The 17,872-nt window shown below is 42.3% G+C and overlaps 1 protein-coding gene across 1 annotated transcript; it reads right to left on the bottom strand.

Annotated features, from left to right (window-relative positions):
* Positions 1–1,419: 1,419 nt before the first annotated feature.
* Positions 1,420–16,720, bottom strand: LMO4 (LIM domain only 4). Its single transcript, XM_015416706.1, has 5 exons — positions 16,092–16,720; positions 13,353–13,591; positions 6,563–6,659; positions 6,056–6,211; positions 1,420–2,121 (listed from the first exon to the last, which is right to left on the bottom strand). Exons 2-5 carry the CDS (start codon positions 13,586–13,588, stop codon positions 2,113–2,115), a joined length of 498 nt encoding a protein of 165 aa, XP_015272192.1. The 5' UTR covers positions 13,589–13,591; positions 16,092–16,720; the 3' UTR covers positions 1,420–2,112.
* Between the last annotated feature and the right edge of the window lie 1,152 nt (positions 16,721–17,872).

Here is a 17,872-nt window from a genome sequence, read left to right as displayed (position 1 = left end):
AGTTCCATATTAATTTCCGAGGAAGACATTTCTAATCCTTCCACTGCAAAACTTGATTACCCATGACTCCCTCTAAAATATGTATCTTGACCATACCCATCACCCACAGAACGGGAACCATTTTTTGTAAACAAGTAAATGCAGTTCTCTCATCCCAACAGGAGTGCTGATATATAATGCCAGAGATTCTCTCTGAAATGCTTTTAGACAGGTACACACGAACCTGCTTTACACTGAATTAGACATCAAAGACTGTATTGCCAACTCAGATTGGGTTTCCAAGATATCAGGCAGATGTCTTACACATCACCTATTACCTACCTTGAGATGCTGGGAATTGAACCTAGGACCTTTTGGATGCCAAGCAGATACTCTACTGCTGAGCCATGGCCCCTCCCAGTAGAAGATCTACAGTGTTTCCAGTTTGTATGTCCTACTTGCCCTGACCTGGGTAGCCAAGGTTAGTGTGATCTCATCAGATCTTAGAAGCTAAGCAGAGACAGCCCTGGTTAATAATACCCGGATAAGAGACCACCAAGGAATTCCAATCAGCTATGACTTGAGGGCCAAAAAAATGCCCTGCCTTACAACACAGAGTCGGGGCATGTGTAGTTGGATGCCTTCCTTGGAAGCATATTCTGTTTGACAGGCATTTGCTTTGATGCCTAGGTTCTTGGGTATTTTACCCATGTCTGTAAATAAGTTAACTAGATGCAGTGTAAGTGTTCTCCTTGTATCTCACCTTTCTGAATAGACCTTTTGTTAAAAAAAACAACCCTCAGGGTTATGCTACTTTTATACCAGTGCAGTAGTGGAATGGCCACATAGTGAAGGAATAAACATCAGACCACAAAAGGGCATGAAGGATGTTGTTAGTGCCATCCAAACACATCAGCCATAAGAACAAAATTTCTGCCTGGGTAGGTGATGATGTACTGTAAATAAAAACACAGTTTTAACCTGTTCTAGAAATCCAGAAGAGTTTTAACTTGGCAACTTGCCAATTCCAAGACAGATGCATTCTTGAATTTACACAATACTAACATTAATGCTAGAAAGGCACATTCATACACACATTCTGTTAAAGTCAAGGTAACTTAGCCTGAGGAGAGCCACAAAGTTAATCACAATGAGAATTCAGCTAATGAAATATTGCTGTTATTTGAATAACTACTTGAAACATTAGAGAACACATACTCTGCCTGAAGTGACATTAATGTTGAGTTCTGTGAATTCCTTATTGACAGAAGGCAGGAAACAATAGTTTTAAAATTAAACTCTTGGAAGTTAAAATATAAAACTTCATAGGCAAAAGTGCTTTTTTTGCCGCATCACATTCAAGTCCAAACTCAAAGACATTTTCATTTTAAGTTTTTATTATTTAAATACACCATACTAGAGCAAATGTCTCTGAAAGTATCACAAATAAAAGATTTTTTTTCTTCATTCAGCAAATTAGGAATAGGTGAAAATTTCTACACAGTAGCTGCTATGAGCTTTTTTTTTTCCTTTTTCTTTTTTGCCATGGGAAGTAGCAACATTAGGACAAAAAACACTTACATGCATACATACATTGTATTTTACAGAGATACAATAAAAGTCATTTGTGATATAGTATCACAAGAGCCCCATCTTTTCTTTTAGCTCATGTTTTGAGTTTTGAAACACATTTCCTTACAACACTTAAATATACAAAGAGCAAAGAGAATGTTGTTAAGGTAAAACACAGGGTACAAATTCCGGCCAGTGCCCTGCTAATTGTTAATGAGGGTAGAAAGCAGACTTGAAGGCTTACTTTAATTAGCTTCATTAGTCATTTTCCCCACCCCCTCCCCACCCAAAGTTGTCGTCCTCCGGTGGAGTCTTTTCTCTCTCTCCATTTTCTCTACAGTCTCCCATTAGCCCAGATTCATGGAGTCCTTAATGTTCGCTTTCAGTCATTTTAATACACCAATAAATGTGGGAAGGGCAACCAAGAGTAAAGAAGGTGCAATGGCATGAAGCTGGCATTGATGCTAGCTACAAAGGTGACTTGTCTACTGGAGACATGGGATCCATCTGTGATGAACAAAGTTTGAGATGAAGGCACGCATTCTGCAGTACTCTGACCTTTTAGCAGACCTGCAAGAAATAAAAAAAAAATGGGCATCTTAACCAAAACGCTTGTTTTGAGCCAAACGTGACCACTCTTGCCTTCTCCTGATTTGTTAATTTTATTAGGTTACTTTCCAACTGTGACTCAATAAAAGGTTTTCTCTGTAATACTTGTACAAGCCCCTAAAGTGCTCGGATGGGAAAAAATAGACCACAAAAATAATTTTATGCAGCTTTGACAGCAAAATACACTTTCACAAAAGAGAGAAAAGCTTCTGGTGGGAAATCCTCCAGTCAATTTGGGGGGGGGGCGGATTTTTATTTTTATTGGACAGGGATGAAATGACATGCCTTGCCTTTGAAGCACCAAGTAAAGTGATCTTCTAAATTAGGAAAATTCTGTCTAAAGCAAATAAGATACCCTCCCCTAGGCAACGCTAGTTAACATGCTGCATAGCACAAAAGCTAAATATAGACATTTTGGAATATTTTCCTCCCATTTAAGATTCCTCATCTGCTATGTTAGTTAATGTTACATAAACACTGTAATATATGAAGTCAAACATGTGCCTCCACAGTGATGTGTTAATGAATTGTGATAATTAAAAATGCCTAGCTCGACAGAAATCTAGCTTCCATGGATAAAGTAGAAACGATCGACAGTCTTCAAATGCAATCTGTTTGCAATTACCAAAATGAAATAATATATATTAGATTGGTATGGTTTTTAAATGACATTTTGAGCTTCCCAGGAAGTTTTTTTTTTACCCTTTCCCCAAGTTACTAAAAGCCTGAGGTCTATTAGTAAGTGCAACCCCCCACTTTCAAGCTAATTAAAGTGGTGGAAGCTTGGAGGTTTAATTCCCTAGAGCTGATGCTCAGTGTGAGAAAGGTAATTTGTCTGTCCAGAACAAAGATTAGGGAGCAGCCAGCAAGCATATTTAATAAATGAGCATCAAGTGTCCTCTACTATGGACACAGACAATACCAATTATGTAAGTACAAGGGAATTGCTGAGCGATATGTAAACTAGAAGATTCTCTGCAAGAGACAGAATAGCAAAACGTAATCTAACTCATACTTTATTTAAAAGTATAGGATCTGGAGCCAAGTAAATGCTCTGATCACAACCAATGAAAGGAATACTTATACTTCATACAAAGGGATGAGAAGAGCTGAGAAGAATGCTGTCACTATGAAGGAACTAGTGAAAGGTTCCTCAGCTGCAGAGTAATACAATCTGTACAGATAGAGATTTCTGCTATTAAATCCCATGAAGAACAACCCCACCCCCAGATGCATTGTCATATTCCCAGCCCCATAAAGTGGTTGTTCTGCTTCTAATATGGACACGGATTAAGTCATTTTTCAAGCATGGTTTAAAGACATGGAAAATCAGGGCTCAACAACAGCTTAATATGAACAGTATGCCTGCGTGTGATACAGGATGATCAAAAGAGTGGGCCAAGCAAGCCTCTTCCTCGGAAGCAATTGCTACTTGCAGCAATGCTACTAAAGGCATTCTACACAGAGCCCAAAAGCTAATATCAACTTAAAAAACAAGCAAACAAAAACCATGCGAGCGTCCGCAGAGATATGCTGCTTTGGTCTCTTTGCTGGATGGTATATGGCATCACTACCTTCTAGGAGATTTGGCAGCCTACTAGTGGCATCATGTTTCATACTGGAGCCAATTTATTAGACTCACCACTTGAGCAGTACTAACTCCTGACCATCAGGCAAGAAACTATGCTAACTAGGATGAAAGTAAGCTAATCTGCACAGTCAGACCCAACTCCATTAGTCTAATTCTAGAAACTACACAGCTTTTGGTCAAATGGGCAGCACAGAATATGGCCTGTTATGGTCAGTGGGCTGTTACATTGCTTTCCTCTTCATCTATTTAAGCAACAGCATTATGTTGGATATTTGCATGATCACAAAACAGAAACAGCCCCTGCTCCAAGGACTTACAAATAAGACACAAAAGTAAAAAAGAAATGACTATAGCCAAGAGGAGAGATAAAAAGATGGTACTATGAACACATCCAACAGTCCTCTTTATCAATAGTCTTCCACAGAACCAGTAGAACCAGCCCAAACTGACTACAGTAACTAAATTCTCAGAGTGAAGCATCTGCTAGCTTTAAAACATGCAGTAACAAAAAGACACAACCCTCCTGATTCCAAGACTCTGGAATTTTCAAAGTTCCAACATGAAAACTGGGTTTTGCTCATGGCACGACTACATCAGGCAACAGGCAAGAAGCCCTCTCTCTTTGTACAGCAGCCATCCAAGAGCCATCCACAGGGAACTTCCTCACATTTTTTTCCTTATCTCTTCATCCACTTCATAATATACTATAGTTAATGACCAGAGATAGAAGTGAGACCAGAGATCTGTGCTGCTATCTCCCTATGCACTGAGCTACAAGTAGGATACAGCAACTTTGTAATCCCTGCGTGGACCCGTTTTTATTTCCACTGTCCTCTGATCTTATGTCCACTGCCGCTGTAACTGCCACATCCGTACTTTTGTTTAGCAAAACACAGATTAGAATTAAACCCCCTGGGCATATCAAACGAAAACATAAAAGACAAAGAGACCAAACTCAGAAGGTGAGCATCTGGTTTCCAAACCATATTTAGAGAAGGTGGCCATCCTAAACTCACTTACATGGAAATAAGGACTACTGAACTGAATGGAATTTCTTATCAATATGCACAGGATCAAGTCACAGGCGCTACTATATGGTTGGTCACTATTTAGTAAATGGAAATTCTCAACAGAAGACTTGATTGTAGCAATGCACCACTATTCACATGGCTATTCATGTTTTCCGAAATACATTTTGCCCTCTAAATGCAGACAACATCTAGACTCTTCCAGATGCTGCGAACTGAACAAGCTGCCCAAGGGATTTTTAAAAAGACTTTTGTCTTTACAATTTCTGCTAACAGATAAATGTTATTTTTTGCTACCCTTAGAACAGACATTAATGAAGTTCCTATTGTAAATCCATAAAGAATTACCAAGTGAAGTGTGCACTTTGTTTCAATGCAATAACTCAGTGCTGTGTGATTGCTTGGGTTAATGATGAAAAAGTCAAATATACTATCAGAGCTGATGGAAAAATCCATCACCAATCTGAAATTAAAATTCATCTGTGGTCAATAAGATTTAATATCCATGCAAGTGGTGCTGTAAAGAGTAAATGAATCAATGTCATCAATACATAATCAGTATGAAATATGATGCGAATAAAATTATGTGCAAGACTTGTGCATTCAGTGTTTTCAGGACCAGTGCAGAATGAAAACTCCCTTAACTGAAGGTTGACAGTAATTATTATAAATTAGGCATAGCAGTTATAAAAATGCACTCACTTGCATAGCTATGGGTCTTAGAGAGACTAAAATAGATCTAATACACTGTCCAGTTCTAGCAGAAGTACGAGACAATTGTTGATCAGAATTGCTTCCTAGTCTACTACTCTGAAAAGGCCACATTACAACTTTAGCACCAATAGCCAAGACAAACATACATGATCAAACGGAGCCAAAAGGAACTGAAATAATTCCTTGAAACCAAGCCAACTCATTCAAACCCATATCCAATAAGGTTAAGTATGTCTGTAATGCTACTGCAATCATTCTTTAAGCCACTATCATATAGTTACATTACTTCAGTCCAAGATGCTACATTTTTGCCTAAGAGACTCCATCTGCCCCCCACAATAGCCTCGTCTCTTCCATTCCAAAATGATATGATAAAAAATTTCTGTCGCAATAAATACAGCTTGCCTAAGAGTCACTTTACAACTCAAGCACTTCCAAGTTTAGAGCCATATCCTGTTACCTACATTCAGTGAAGTTCAAAAAGATGTCCAGTATTAGGCAGAACAGAAATTAATCTTGATTTAGCTCTAATAAGGCCTATTAGCAATTGTTCAGTATTCACCTTCTGGTCTGGCAGTAGTGGATTGCTCTGAAGTGAATTCAAATGGCCATTGATGAGAGCTGTAGGTCTATCATGTTCACAGAATAAACTGCCATTGATGTAGTGAAACCTGTCTCCGGGGACCAGGCGGTTCCGGCAGGTGGAGCACGTAAAACACTGAAAACACATGAAGAAAAGAAAAATTAAAACCTGGACAGTTACAATCCTAAGTGCCAAAGCATTACAGTTTGAGTTTACAGCAAGGTTAAAGAGACAGATTTATTCTGCATTTTCCACTATGTCCAAATACAGGATGTTGTACCTTTGGAACTCAGTTTAGGGTTCAAATGCACAGTGCCGTTAATCACTAAGAGGACACAAATATATATCGCAGAAAGGCTTTTCATTTACAACCAACAACCAAGAATATTTCTCAATTCACAGCAGTTTCAGATTACAGTCCAATGCTGGTCCATGCAGAGGAACAACATTGAGGAAGAGGAGTGTCAGAAAGAGAAGTTCTCCTACCTTAAGATGATAGACATTCCCTTGTGCCCGCATAACCAGCTCACTAGCTGGAATTGACTGCCCACAAGCACTGCAAGCACCGCTATTTCCAAATAACCTGAAAACAAAGAGAAATACTTATGGTTTCATATGCGAGACACTTGTGGCTAATTAAGGTGGCAGTTTAAACGTCTAAAATCCTCCTCTGAAATTTCTTTTATGTACTATGGGATGTGGCCATTTTAAAACAAACGTATGCAGAGCAGCCACAGAATCATCCCATACTTCTCAAAAAATGGAGTACCCACAGGATGTAATAAAAAACTGACTTGCATCCAGCAGCACAAACCAATTCTGTACAATACTTTTTATCAGATTACTGGGTTTGTCATAAAAAAAGGACAGAATTCATGACTGGAGTTTAAATGCATTGTGCCCTTGAAATTATATGAAGAACTTTTTTTGTACTTTAATCATATCTTGAGAGATGAGTCATCAAAAGGGTTAAGAGGATTTGATTGTATATCTAAGACGACATCATGCTCAGTGTATTGAAACTCCAGTAAACCTCCATCAGAGCAGAGTTTCCATTAGAAACTCTCGGCTATCCAGGTTGATATATAATGTGTATGGGTTAACCTTTTCAATCATGGTGTCAACACTTTAGATTTGCCTCTGCTCATCTCTTTCATCCTAACCTTCTCTCTCTCTCTCTTGATAATGAAATGCTTGCTCCAACTTCCCTCTATCTGCTCCTGAGTCCACAATTTAGATTACTTCATCTCTGCTAGCAACAAACTGAATGAAATTTCGATTTGAGCAGAAAGTAATTTACCGGGATCTGGACCCATTTGTCATCATATCTCTCTGGGTGTTTGCTGTATCACTGCAGTTTTCCTATGCAATCAAATGAGACCACAACATCTGCCATGGGGGGAGGCAGGAGAGAGGAGAAGCAAAGGAGGAGGGAGGGAGAAGAGAGGACTGGAGGAAATATATACACATAATTCTCCTAATGCATTTAAAGGCACAACACACTGATCTGAGGTATAATGCTTTAATGAATATTGATCTCCCAGTTTTACACAAGGTGTTTGTTAGAATTAAAAAGGCACCCCCTCCCTGCAACCTCCTCTTCACATCCACAGCTATTTATAATGATAAACCTACAACCATTTCATAGTAAAGAAGGATTCTGAATCAGCCGGCAGGATCACACAGATCCACTTCCCCCAATATGGCATAGCCAAAGCAAAATGGCTAAATATTTAGGATTGGTACTGGCCTCTTTGTCTGAAACAGAAGTTGTAAGAATGTGTGTGAGAGTCTGGAGGATGTGTTACCACAGAAAATGCTGTAATCTGAATGTTTGCTGCAAGCCCATGTTTTAAAGAGGGGGGGAATAATTGCTTTGAGTTTTCCAGAATCAGTGCTTGCAGAGGGAGGCTTGTCATGTTCAAACTACTAATTTGCTGTCGCCACTTTATTGAAAATAGCCTGTAAGTTGTTATTAAATGTATCGACTGAACGACAGGGAGAGTAGTAAAACTGCCCCTTAAGATGGCTTTTAATAGGAAGCCTGAGAAACAAATTTTGCAGCAGCATCGATTTGAAGAGTTCAATCAAAACTCCATTTCAAAACTAATTAGTCTGAGATCCGCAACACACTGACACTTTCCTGCGAGTCAGAATGGGTACAAAGGGAAAGCTGAACTAATACACTGCCAAGACCTCCAGCCTAAAAAGGACTGAGCTGTCTAGAAAACTGTGAAGCGACACCATTCTAGTATCTGCTCAATCAGGAGGATTGAGCTTCAAAGCATTTACAAAAGTATTTATACAAAAAACTACTGTGACTGCGTCCCAATCCAAATGTGTATTATTTCCCAAGCTCAGTTATTATCAATGGCTATGGTTTATATGGACGTAAAGAAACTTCAGGCGGGGCTTCTCTGGCTACAGTTCTATAAAGGGACTCAAAGTGGCAACAAAAACATTACAACTGATTGCTAAGTATGGAAGGTCTCATAACTGAAATGAATGAACAAATGCTCCTTTATCATGCATGTGTATGTACATACATCCTTTCAGAAAAGGTGGGGAAGGAGTCAAGCATCCTAGTGTAGAAGAAGATGGGAGTTAAGGTGCACAGCTCCATCTTTCCTTAAAACATTCCTATTTTATTTTGCCACTTCCTTTCAAGACAGCCTCAAGCAGAGGCTGCTGTGCACCTCGAATCTCAGTTAAAGAGGATTTCTAATAACCGCTGAAGTCTAAACTGCAATAGAAACAGAAACATATTACACAACTCCTTGATTCTGTATCCATTCAGATTTCTAAAAGACAGGATACAGTAGGAGTGGGGGGAGGGATGTTCTACAGATCTTCAGTACTTTGCGAAGTTAGGCAACTCCTACAGCAGATGTCCAAACTTCATATATTACTTTAAAAAAATAAATAATCTAATTTGACTTTCCCTCCTTCTCCCAAGGATGGGAACATTCTTATTTTGTGACAGCTTCAAAAGAAACTTCTTTCTCTGGACAACACTGTTTGACTAAAGAAGAGGCCAATCCCAGTTAACTATGTTCTTACTGAAAAGTTGTTTTTACATGGGTTCTGCAAGGGAGGAGAGTTAATTAGCTAATCAAGGAGACTGTCCAGGACAGTATTTAATTTAAAAGGCTGGAGGCTTTAGGTGCTCAATTAAGTAGCTATCGGTCGCAGACTGGACTTTAATGGGCTCTTTTCTCTTTAGCTCCAGCAAAGGGGGAGAGATACCCCAGGTCAGGCTAATTAAAGCCAGGGGACTCTTTAATTGTGATGACAGAAGTGGTTTCAGTTTCCTCTCTTTGGGTCTTGGAGTCCAAGGAGGTTGTTAATATTTCAACATTTGGGCAACACAATCAATCACCAACCCTGAGATGTTCCATATAAGGATGAAAGGAAAGGCTCTACAATTTGTAGCATGATGCTGTAGCACGCTAAATTACTCACAGCACTGTTTCCAATATTTGCCCCCCTTCCCACTCCCCCACATACAACTTGTCAGAATATTAAAGGGCAGTGAAGGTGAGATGGACAAGGACACCAGTGTGTGCAAAAATTCAACAGGAACACTTTTAAAACTGTAAAAACATAATATTAAAAAGAAAGAAAAATATGGGGCTGTTGCAATACTTGTAAGAAACTGAATAGCCAGCCTCTAAATTCCATTCTCTTCCATGTACAGGGATGGGGGGGGGGGAGTACAAATCTCACACTAGTACCCAAACACACCCAGACTTCCTATCCAACACAACTGATCCAGAAGAGATTGGTTTTCTAGCAGATTTCCTATTTTGGATCTAAGTTCTGCACCAGCTGTATCAGATACAACAAAGGCTACACAGGAAAATTATGCCTGGAGCCAAGTCCATTAAAGTTACTTCAGCATAACTACAGCCCAAGCACCTTAAAAGCACCAGAAGCTATTGATACTTGAAAGGGGGAGGAGGGTGGCTGTGGAAGTGCTGCATTAGAGAAGGGGGAAGAGGAAAAAAAAATATCAGCCAAATTACGCTTGGTTAATTCAGAGTAACAGATCTGCCCCCAAGTGAATTGGAGGCCTTGAATTAATTCTGTTATGACAAATCAAGATAAACGTTCCCCCTAAATTGCATGCGATTTAATTAATTTTTGAGATCCTGGATTTTTTTTCCAAGCTAATAGTTCACATGCTCCTGTGCTGTCATTGTGCTTGAGTGGGCAGACTTCAAAGTGATATTAAATAACCAACTATTAGATTTACCTAGCACGTCCTATTGGAAAAATGCCATTTAATTACCTAGCCTGTTCAATTAAAGGGACAGCATTCCCTGAATATAGCAGCTTGCTGTTGATTACCAGAAAAATGAACTCGTTGCCTGGCGGCACCCTCCCCTCCTCAAATGGCTCATACTGCGGACAGCCACGTGAATGGCAATGAGCAACAAGGAGAAAGGAGAGCATCTTCTGCATGTTGGAATGGGGATCAAGTCCCTGCCCTGGCATGTCAAACACAGGACCACAAGCATTAGAGAGATGAGGGGGGAGGCTCTAAGCAAATGCTCTATTCCACCCACAATCCAGACTATTGAGTCCGGATATTAAAAAAACACCCCACAGCCATCCCCCCAAAAGTAGATTCTAGCTAAGGCATAAGAATGCATCATACCGAATACAGACTTGTATGGAAAAAAGTCCTCAGACACTAGCCCTTTAAGAAAAGCTAGTTTACATTCCCTCTCTACCCCCCCCAAGCCTATTCTCTGTCTCTTCCTCTCCAAGGCCAATTTTGTTAATTAAATGTTTTGTTTGCAACACAGCTCTCATTCATTTCGGACACGTCATTCCAGGCAGATCTAAACCAGGGACGAGATCTCATTAGATAAAACCTATCAGAACTAAGAGAAAATGGAGGAGACACTAATTAAAGCTCTTAATTGTGCAGATTCACTGCCACGCTGCTGCTTTATCTGAAATCTCATGGCTGGAAGGACTGCCTATCACCCTCCTCCTCCATTCTGAAAAATGCCTTTTGCTTAAGGTACTCAGGTTAGGGGTAAGGGGCCAGAGAAAAGTCAATGATTTTAATCTCCTTACATAGACACTCACACACAGACCCCTCAGCTGCCAATGAGACCAGCTGCAGTATATAGCCAGATTGGGTAAGGCTTGTTCTGCAAAGCTCCACCTCAGCATCAGACAGTTTAAAAGCTCCTTAACAGAACTGGTCTGTGGTCTAACACAGGCTTGGATCAGCCAGACCCTTTCACCTCAGAGAGGGTGATCAGTTTTCCTCTCAGGGGTATTCTACATGAGCCGCGGTGGCACCTATGAAATCTCCAGGAGGAATGTAAATATAATTACAACTTGGGAAGAGTTTTCTCTAGGCACCTTCCCCAAACCACTCCTGATAAAAACTGCAGAAGGCTGCTAAATTGGTAGTATCTTGCATGTCTGTCAGTAGGCTAGGACATACAATTAGTGATGCCTGAGAGTCATCAGAGTCATAGATGGAGTTTACACAGTTAGGTCCATCATCTTGCATCCTAAGGAACAGACTAGCTTCTAGAAGTTCATACCTTGACATAAGTGTCTTCAATTATCCTGGTAAGCTGCTTAGTTCTAGAAAAAAGGCCAGGCAATGGAACCACATCAGTTCCAATTTACCATCTGATAAGGAACCCTATTTATAATAGCCTACATAAAAAACGTGCCAAGTTCACACAAAAACCAGAGGCAGAGATTCCAATAATCTGGCCTGAACTTGCCTTAGGGGGTACAGTAGACAACTTCTCTTTTTAATTAATAGTGATCAGAAGAGGTTTGTTAGATGGTTTTAGTAGAGAGACAAAATCTGTACTGTTACAGAATCTGAACAGTAGTGTCAATTTTTCCACTTCAAACAAACCCCTTTTTCTAACCGTTCTGCTCTATTTAATTAGAATTCTGCCTTGCCTGTGCAGTTGCTTCAGACAGGGGATCAAGAACACATCACTGTAAGCCTGAACATACTGATTTTCTAGAATTTACTTTTTCAAAAATCCGAACACTTAGCAAAATTAATATCGCTTAAAATCCCTTAAACCCTTTCTATAGCTATTTTGCTCCTGTGGCCTATTTAGTTGATTGAAAGTACCATCATCAAGCAGGGTAAATGATACATTAGAATGAGCAAACAACTTTTGCGGCCATCCTTTCAAAAGTAAGAACGGACTAACTAGCGCTATAGCCAGTTATTCCACAAATTCACACACACAAAAAGCCCAACTTTCTTTTCTCTTTTCAGAACAAGGATACTTTTTCAAATCTAACGTTAAATATAAAGATACAGGGTACCCAGGCAACGCCCTTTATACTTTTAATTCTCTTTTTTTTTCTATGCCAAAAATGTGGGAGGGGGACATTTAATTACTGGTTGCTCAACTAGAACACCTTCTCGAAGCATTCATGTGCATCAGTCTATCAAGCCATTTACTCAAATTAAATGCGTAATCCTTCAAAATGCCTCCTTAGTTTAAAAGAGCTTGAGTACACCTGAAAAGATCCAGCGGGCCCCAGACCTCTTAAGATTCTCTTCATTAGCTGCACCAAAAAACCCCGTATGACAGAGAAAATAAAGCCATACAAAATTTTACTCCGTGCAAAAGGGATGGAGATTAAGCCATTGTGATGCAATAGGAAATACTGAAAAATTCTGATGAACACTCACACCTCCTTTTTTACTTCTGCACAGAAAAAAGGAGCAAAAGTCAGCCAAAAGCTGCCCTTCAACAGCATGGAGAGCACACAGAACTTGGGGGGGGGGAGGCAGTTTCAGCTGGCCAGTAATTAATCAGTTCTTTCACAATGAGCTCAGAGAATGAGTCACTCCATTTTCACTGCTTATTATTTGCATAAGCACCTTCAAATCAGATACTAAAGAGGAAGATATTTCATTGTTTAGGCTTTGCACCACAGCCCCAGTGAAACCTGCACTTGCCCTTCTTCCTCTCAAAGCTCTACACCCTCCTTCTCCATCTATACAAGAGCCTTTGGTAGCCAGGAAGTCCCTTTTAGATCAGTACTACCTTAGAAGTTTCATTCACTCACACCTTCCCTTCAGGGCCACCTATCCAACTTGCCCAGCATACAACAGACAAGGAATCGTTTCAACACATTCTAGTTTCCAAACTACCACCTGCAGTAGTTTCTGACCCTTGTTCTCCCGTTTCGTGGGGGGAAATGGAATAGCAGCACACACAGACTCACATGCAAGCACACGTGTATTCCTTTCCATCTCACTCACCTGATGTAGTCATTTCTGCACAGGATCATGCCGCTCTTCGTGTAGCAGGATGTACCAATTTCTCCCAGCTGGGCCTGGCAGCAGGAGCATTTCAGGCACCGGCTATGCCAATAGCCATCCATGGCATAGAGCAAGAAGCGATCGGCAATCTTCCCCCCGCAGCCGGCACATCTTTTCCACGAGAGGGAGCCACTGGTGACCGGGGGAGGCTGTGAGCTGCTGCCTGGGTTCACCATGGTCTGAATAAGAAAAACAGAAAGAGGGTTAACATTTAGTACAGGACCCTCTCCCTTCTCTTTCTACAGTAGTCCTATGTAGAGGAGGGGAGGAAAGCCTGGGAGAGCATCTACTTGTTTACTTTTCAGGCTCTTTGTTCTGAGTTAATTAGCCACCTCCCCTCTCAAGCTCATGAGTGGGGCCCAATGACAGTGTCAGCTTGCAATATTGCGCTGTCAAACTTGGAGGGCCCCCCCTTCCGCTTTGTTTGCTGACACAAAAGTACACACACCTGGAGTCTTGCAGTCTACACGGCCCTCCGAATATAAATTGTGGGCCCCACAATGCTAAAAAGGGAAGAAAAGATTCCTGGGTGAAGCCATGTTCCCCAACCACAAGTCTTGGGAAGCCCAGCTGCAACTCACAAGCTGGGAACAGTTTAAGGGATTTAGTTTTCTTTTACAGGAGAGGTTCTGGAGAGAGAGGAACAGAGAGCTGTGGCTCGGGCACAGGGAGGGGGGGGGAACCCCTAAAAGTTGTGAAACTGGTTTTTCAAGCTCTTTTTCATGCCATTGTTATCTACAGGAGCCCCAACCATGACTGTCCCCATTTTTTAAAGAAAGAGATCAAATGAAGTACTCCCCCCCTACACTTTACAGAATAATAATAGATCACTGAACTTCAAGAAGCCTGTTAACTTCCTATACAAACACAATCTACTTTTGTCTCACTAATCTGCCCTTGATCAGCAATTTAAATGCTAAGCGCTTTGTTGTCCTAAAAAACAGCTAGAGAAGAAAGCAAAAAGTTTGTGATAAAAGAGTTACAGAACAACCAAGTGTGCCCCACTCAGGAAGCAACTAGCATGGCTGCCTTTAAGACGGCTGTTTAAAACACACACAGCACAAAACTGGAAATGTGTTTCTCACTTTCCAAAAAATGATTTATATAAGCAAGGCAACGGGGAGATTAATATTGGGACCAATTCATAAAGCTGACTACAACCAATTTGCTCTACCGCCAATCCAGAATCCAACAGACTGGTGCCCCTTCAATCACTCCCACTATAAAAAGACCTAGTTATTTACTGCCAATTAGTGGCATGTTTTTGCCTTTGTCCTTCTAAACTGCATGTCTCCAACCTAAGGCATCTGGCTACTTGCTAAAACTCATACCTCTAAATAGAGAGGGGACAAACTTTTCCCCTTGTCACTTGCCTAACTTGGTTACAACAGCAGTACCAAGTTCCTTAAAATAGGCCAATGGGGGGGGGGGTTTAAGAAAAAGAAAAGAAAACAGGATTTCCTCCAAAATAACTCCTGATCATATGTTCAGTTGACCACAAAATAAACCAGACTGCAAACGGCACCAATTAAGGCTGTAACTAAAAACCCTGAGACTTGGGAAAGAGAAACCACTCTAAAAGCCATTAGCATTGCATTTCTCTGAATGCATCATATACCTTTATGTAAATTGATTTCTGATGCATTTAACTCACGGAATGGCCTTTTGTTACCGTTTCCAGCACTATGAATCTGCATTTCTTTAGCGTGTTTTTTCATTTTAAAAAAACCCACCAGATTTCAAATTATGTAAATCCATTTCAGATCTTTTACAAGCCCAACTTAAAAAAAAAAACCATCGTCTTAACCCGTAGCCTTTGTTGAAAGGTAAATATTATATATAAGGAAACGTTACCCTGACAGAAGCATCCAGTAACCCCATTAAGCTAAAGCTCTTAAGGACAAGCAATACCTTAATGCTGATTAAATCTAAAAGAGATGAATCAAGAGGACTGACCAGAAAGTGACTCCCTTGATAACCAAGGACGGGCCCTCATCAAGTTTCATTCGGAGTTTGGGGGTGGAGGGGGGAGAGAGAAGGAAAGCTTTTAACTTAAATAGGCTTACTCTGGTAATTACACAGCCAAGCAATTTAGGCCCTGGAACAGAGGCAATGAAACAGAAAGGAGAGAGCTGGCAGCTAGAGGCAAAACACACACCCCCTCCCTCTTTTTAACAACGTCTCTGGTGATTTTAATGGAGACCAAGGGTAGAGCTTGCAATTTGTAGTAGAAAAAAAAATGGATGCTTAATTCACGGCTTGGTTTTAATGAGGTTGATTCATCAGATTTCCCCTGGACACAAAAAAAAGAGAGGGGGGGGGAAGAACAGAGAAAACCGCTCACTTAAGATTTCCCCTCCCCTAGCCTGCCACTGTTTCAAAATAGTGTTTACTACAAAGAAAAGTGGGCGACCCCCGCCACGGCCACGAAAAAAAACCCCGGGGGGGGGGGGCGCAGAAGCAGCTCGGGGCAGGCAGCCTTTTGTGGGGCCCCGCTGCTGCGGACGGCCCCGCCACCGCTCGGCGACCAGGGGTTACGGGGCAAGCCTCGCTTCTCCGCGGCGCTGCATCGTGTTTACTTCCAATCCCGGACGACCAGGGGCGACACCAGAAGCGACCTGCCAAGCTATCATGGGGCAAAACAGAAGGGGGGGGGGAGGAAGGAGTCCCCGGGCTTACCTGTTTCCCCTCTATGGTGCAAGAGGCCGTGGCTAACGTGGCTGTGGGGTCTGGGGAGCGACCGGGAGGAGGAAAAAGGCTTTCGTGCACGGCAATTTTTTCTCAACAAATAACAAAAAGAAAGAAAGAAAGCCAGCCCAACGCGCTCGCTGGACGGCGGCGGCGGAACCTTCAACCCCAAGAAAGAACAAGCTGCCCGGCTAGGAGGATGAGAAAGCTGCCCGCGAAACGTCTGGCTCAGTCCTTCCTTCCTTCTTTCTTTCCCTTCCTCCTCCTCCTGCCGCTGCCGCCGCCGCCGCTTCCCCTCGAGGGGAGCTGCAGAGCTCAGTCGCTGCTACTGCTCGGGCTGCAAAGGCGAGGGCTGCTGCTGCTGCAATCGCTGGCTTAAGTTTTGGCAGATGTGGCCGCACTTTGTCGCTCTCCTCTCCGCCGCCGAAGCCTCCACCCTTGCGGGCTTCCCGAGGCTGCTGCCTACAAACAAGTCCAAGAGGAGGGGAAAGTCCCCTCTGCTGGAGGAAGGGGAAGCCGGAGCGGCGGCAGAGACGGCCGAGGAACTGCGGAGGTGCTGGCGGTGGCAGGACACGCAGGGAGGCCCCTCTCGCTGGTGCCCTCCGTGGCTCTCTGCCTCGCTCTCCCCCATGTGTTACTGACAGAGCAAAATCCCAACGACTCCGCCGCTCAGCCCCTTACGTCACGGCGCCTCGCCCAATCCGCCTGCAGTTTGTTCAGGCGGAATAATAAAACCTGCCAATCCCAAGGAAGACAAAGGAAGGGGCGGGGAGAGCGCGGGGCTCGGTGGACTCAGGTGGGACGCGACAGAGGCTGGAGTGGGTGACCGGGGGCTGCCGGGGCTTGGGGCCGCGCTGCTCTTCCTCTGGCCTCGCTGATTGCAGGAGCCGAGGAAAGTGCAGCTAGTGGTGTTAAAGGCCGGGCTCCTCCGCGTACTTCTTCGGGAGGAAGCCCTAGGGGACTCAGTGGGACTTATTCCATAGGGTCGGGCGGCAAACATTACAGGGCAACATTGGGGTTTCTTCCGAGTAGAGGTGAATAAAATCAGGCTGTACATTTACTTGGGATTCAGCTTGTTGAACTCGGTAGGGCGTGCTTCTGCGGAAGTGTGTCTAGTTTCCGAGTGCGCCTGAAACTTTTAGATAAGAATCATTCAGAGACTCATGGGGGGCCGTTTTGTATAGGAACGCTTACTGGGGAGTGAGCCGTGTTGAACGTTTTGCGAGTTGTTTCTTTCAGCTTTCATGCGTCGGATTGCTGTCAGAGGCTTGTTCGATAGGTTGGTATTATTATGGATTTGCTGGAAGCATCTTGTGTGCTCCCCCCCCCCCCCGCCCGCTGTCCAACATAACCGAGGTAATGTAGCAGGATAAAGGATTCTTTATAGTTCTTATCTCTGTTATCCTCACAAGCACCCTGCGGGGGACATGATGCTGAAGGATGCAGGTTTAACTGGAAATTCAGATATTTGAATCCAAGTCCAAATTTGGCATGTTTTCCTCCAAACTAAGTAGTTTGATTTGTTTTTGTTTTTTTAAATTAAAAAGATGGTCTGGAGTCTTAATAGGTGTTAGGTTATGTTGTGGAGGCCAAATATTGCTGCACTATAATAAGGCCCCACTTTTCAGTTATCCTTCCTTGACTCTAGGCTTAAGCCACCTGTTGTACCACTACCAGGTGGAGGAGTGGGTGCTTTTGTATCAAGTATGCTGATTCAAGATAGTTTCCACAAGCCAGCAACTACTTCACTGTTCCCTGGACTGGTTTTGGGT

Source organism: Gekko japonicus, unplaced genomic scaffold, assembly GCF_001447785.1.
Source record: "Gekko japonicus isolate JY-2015 unplaced genomic scaffold, Gekko_japonicus_V1.1 scaffold16, whole genome shotgun sequence".
NCBI lineage: Eukaryota > Metazoa > Chordata > Lepidosauria > Squamata > Gekkonidae > Gekko > Gekko japonicus.
The sequence above is the reverse complement of the archived record's forward strand: the minus strand, read 5'-3'. Positions and strand labels throughout refer to the sequence as shown.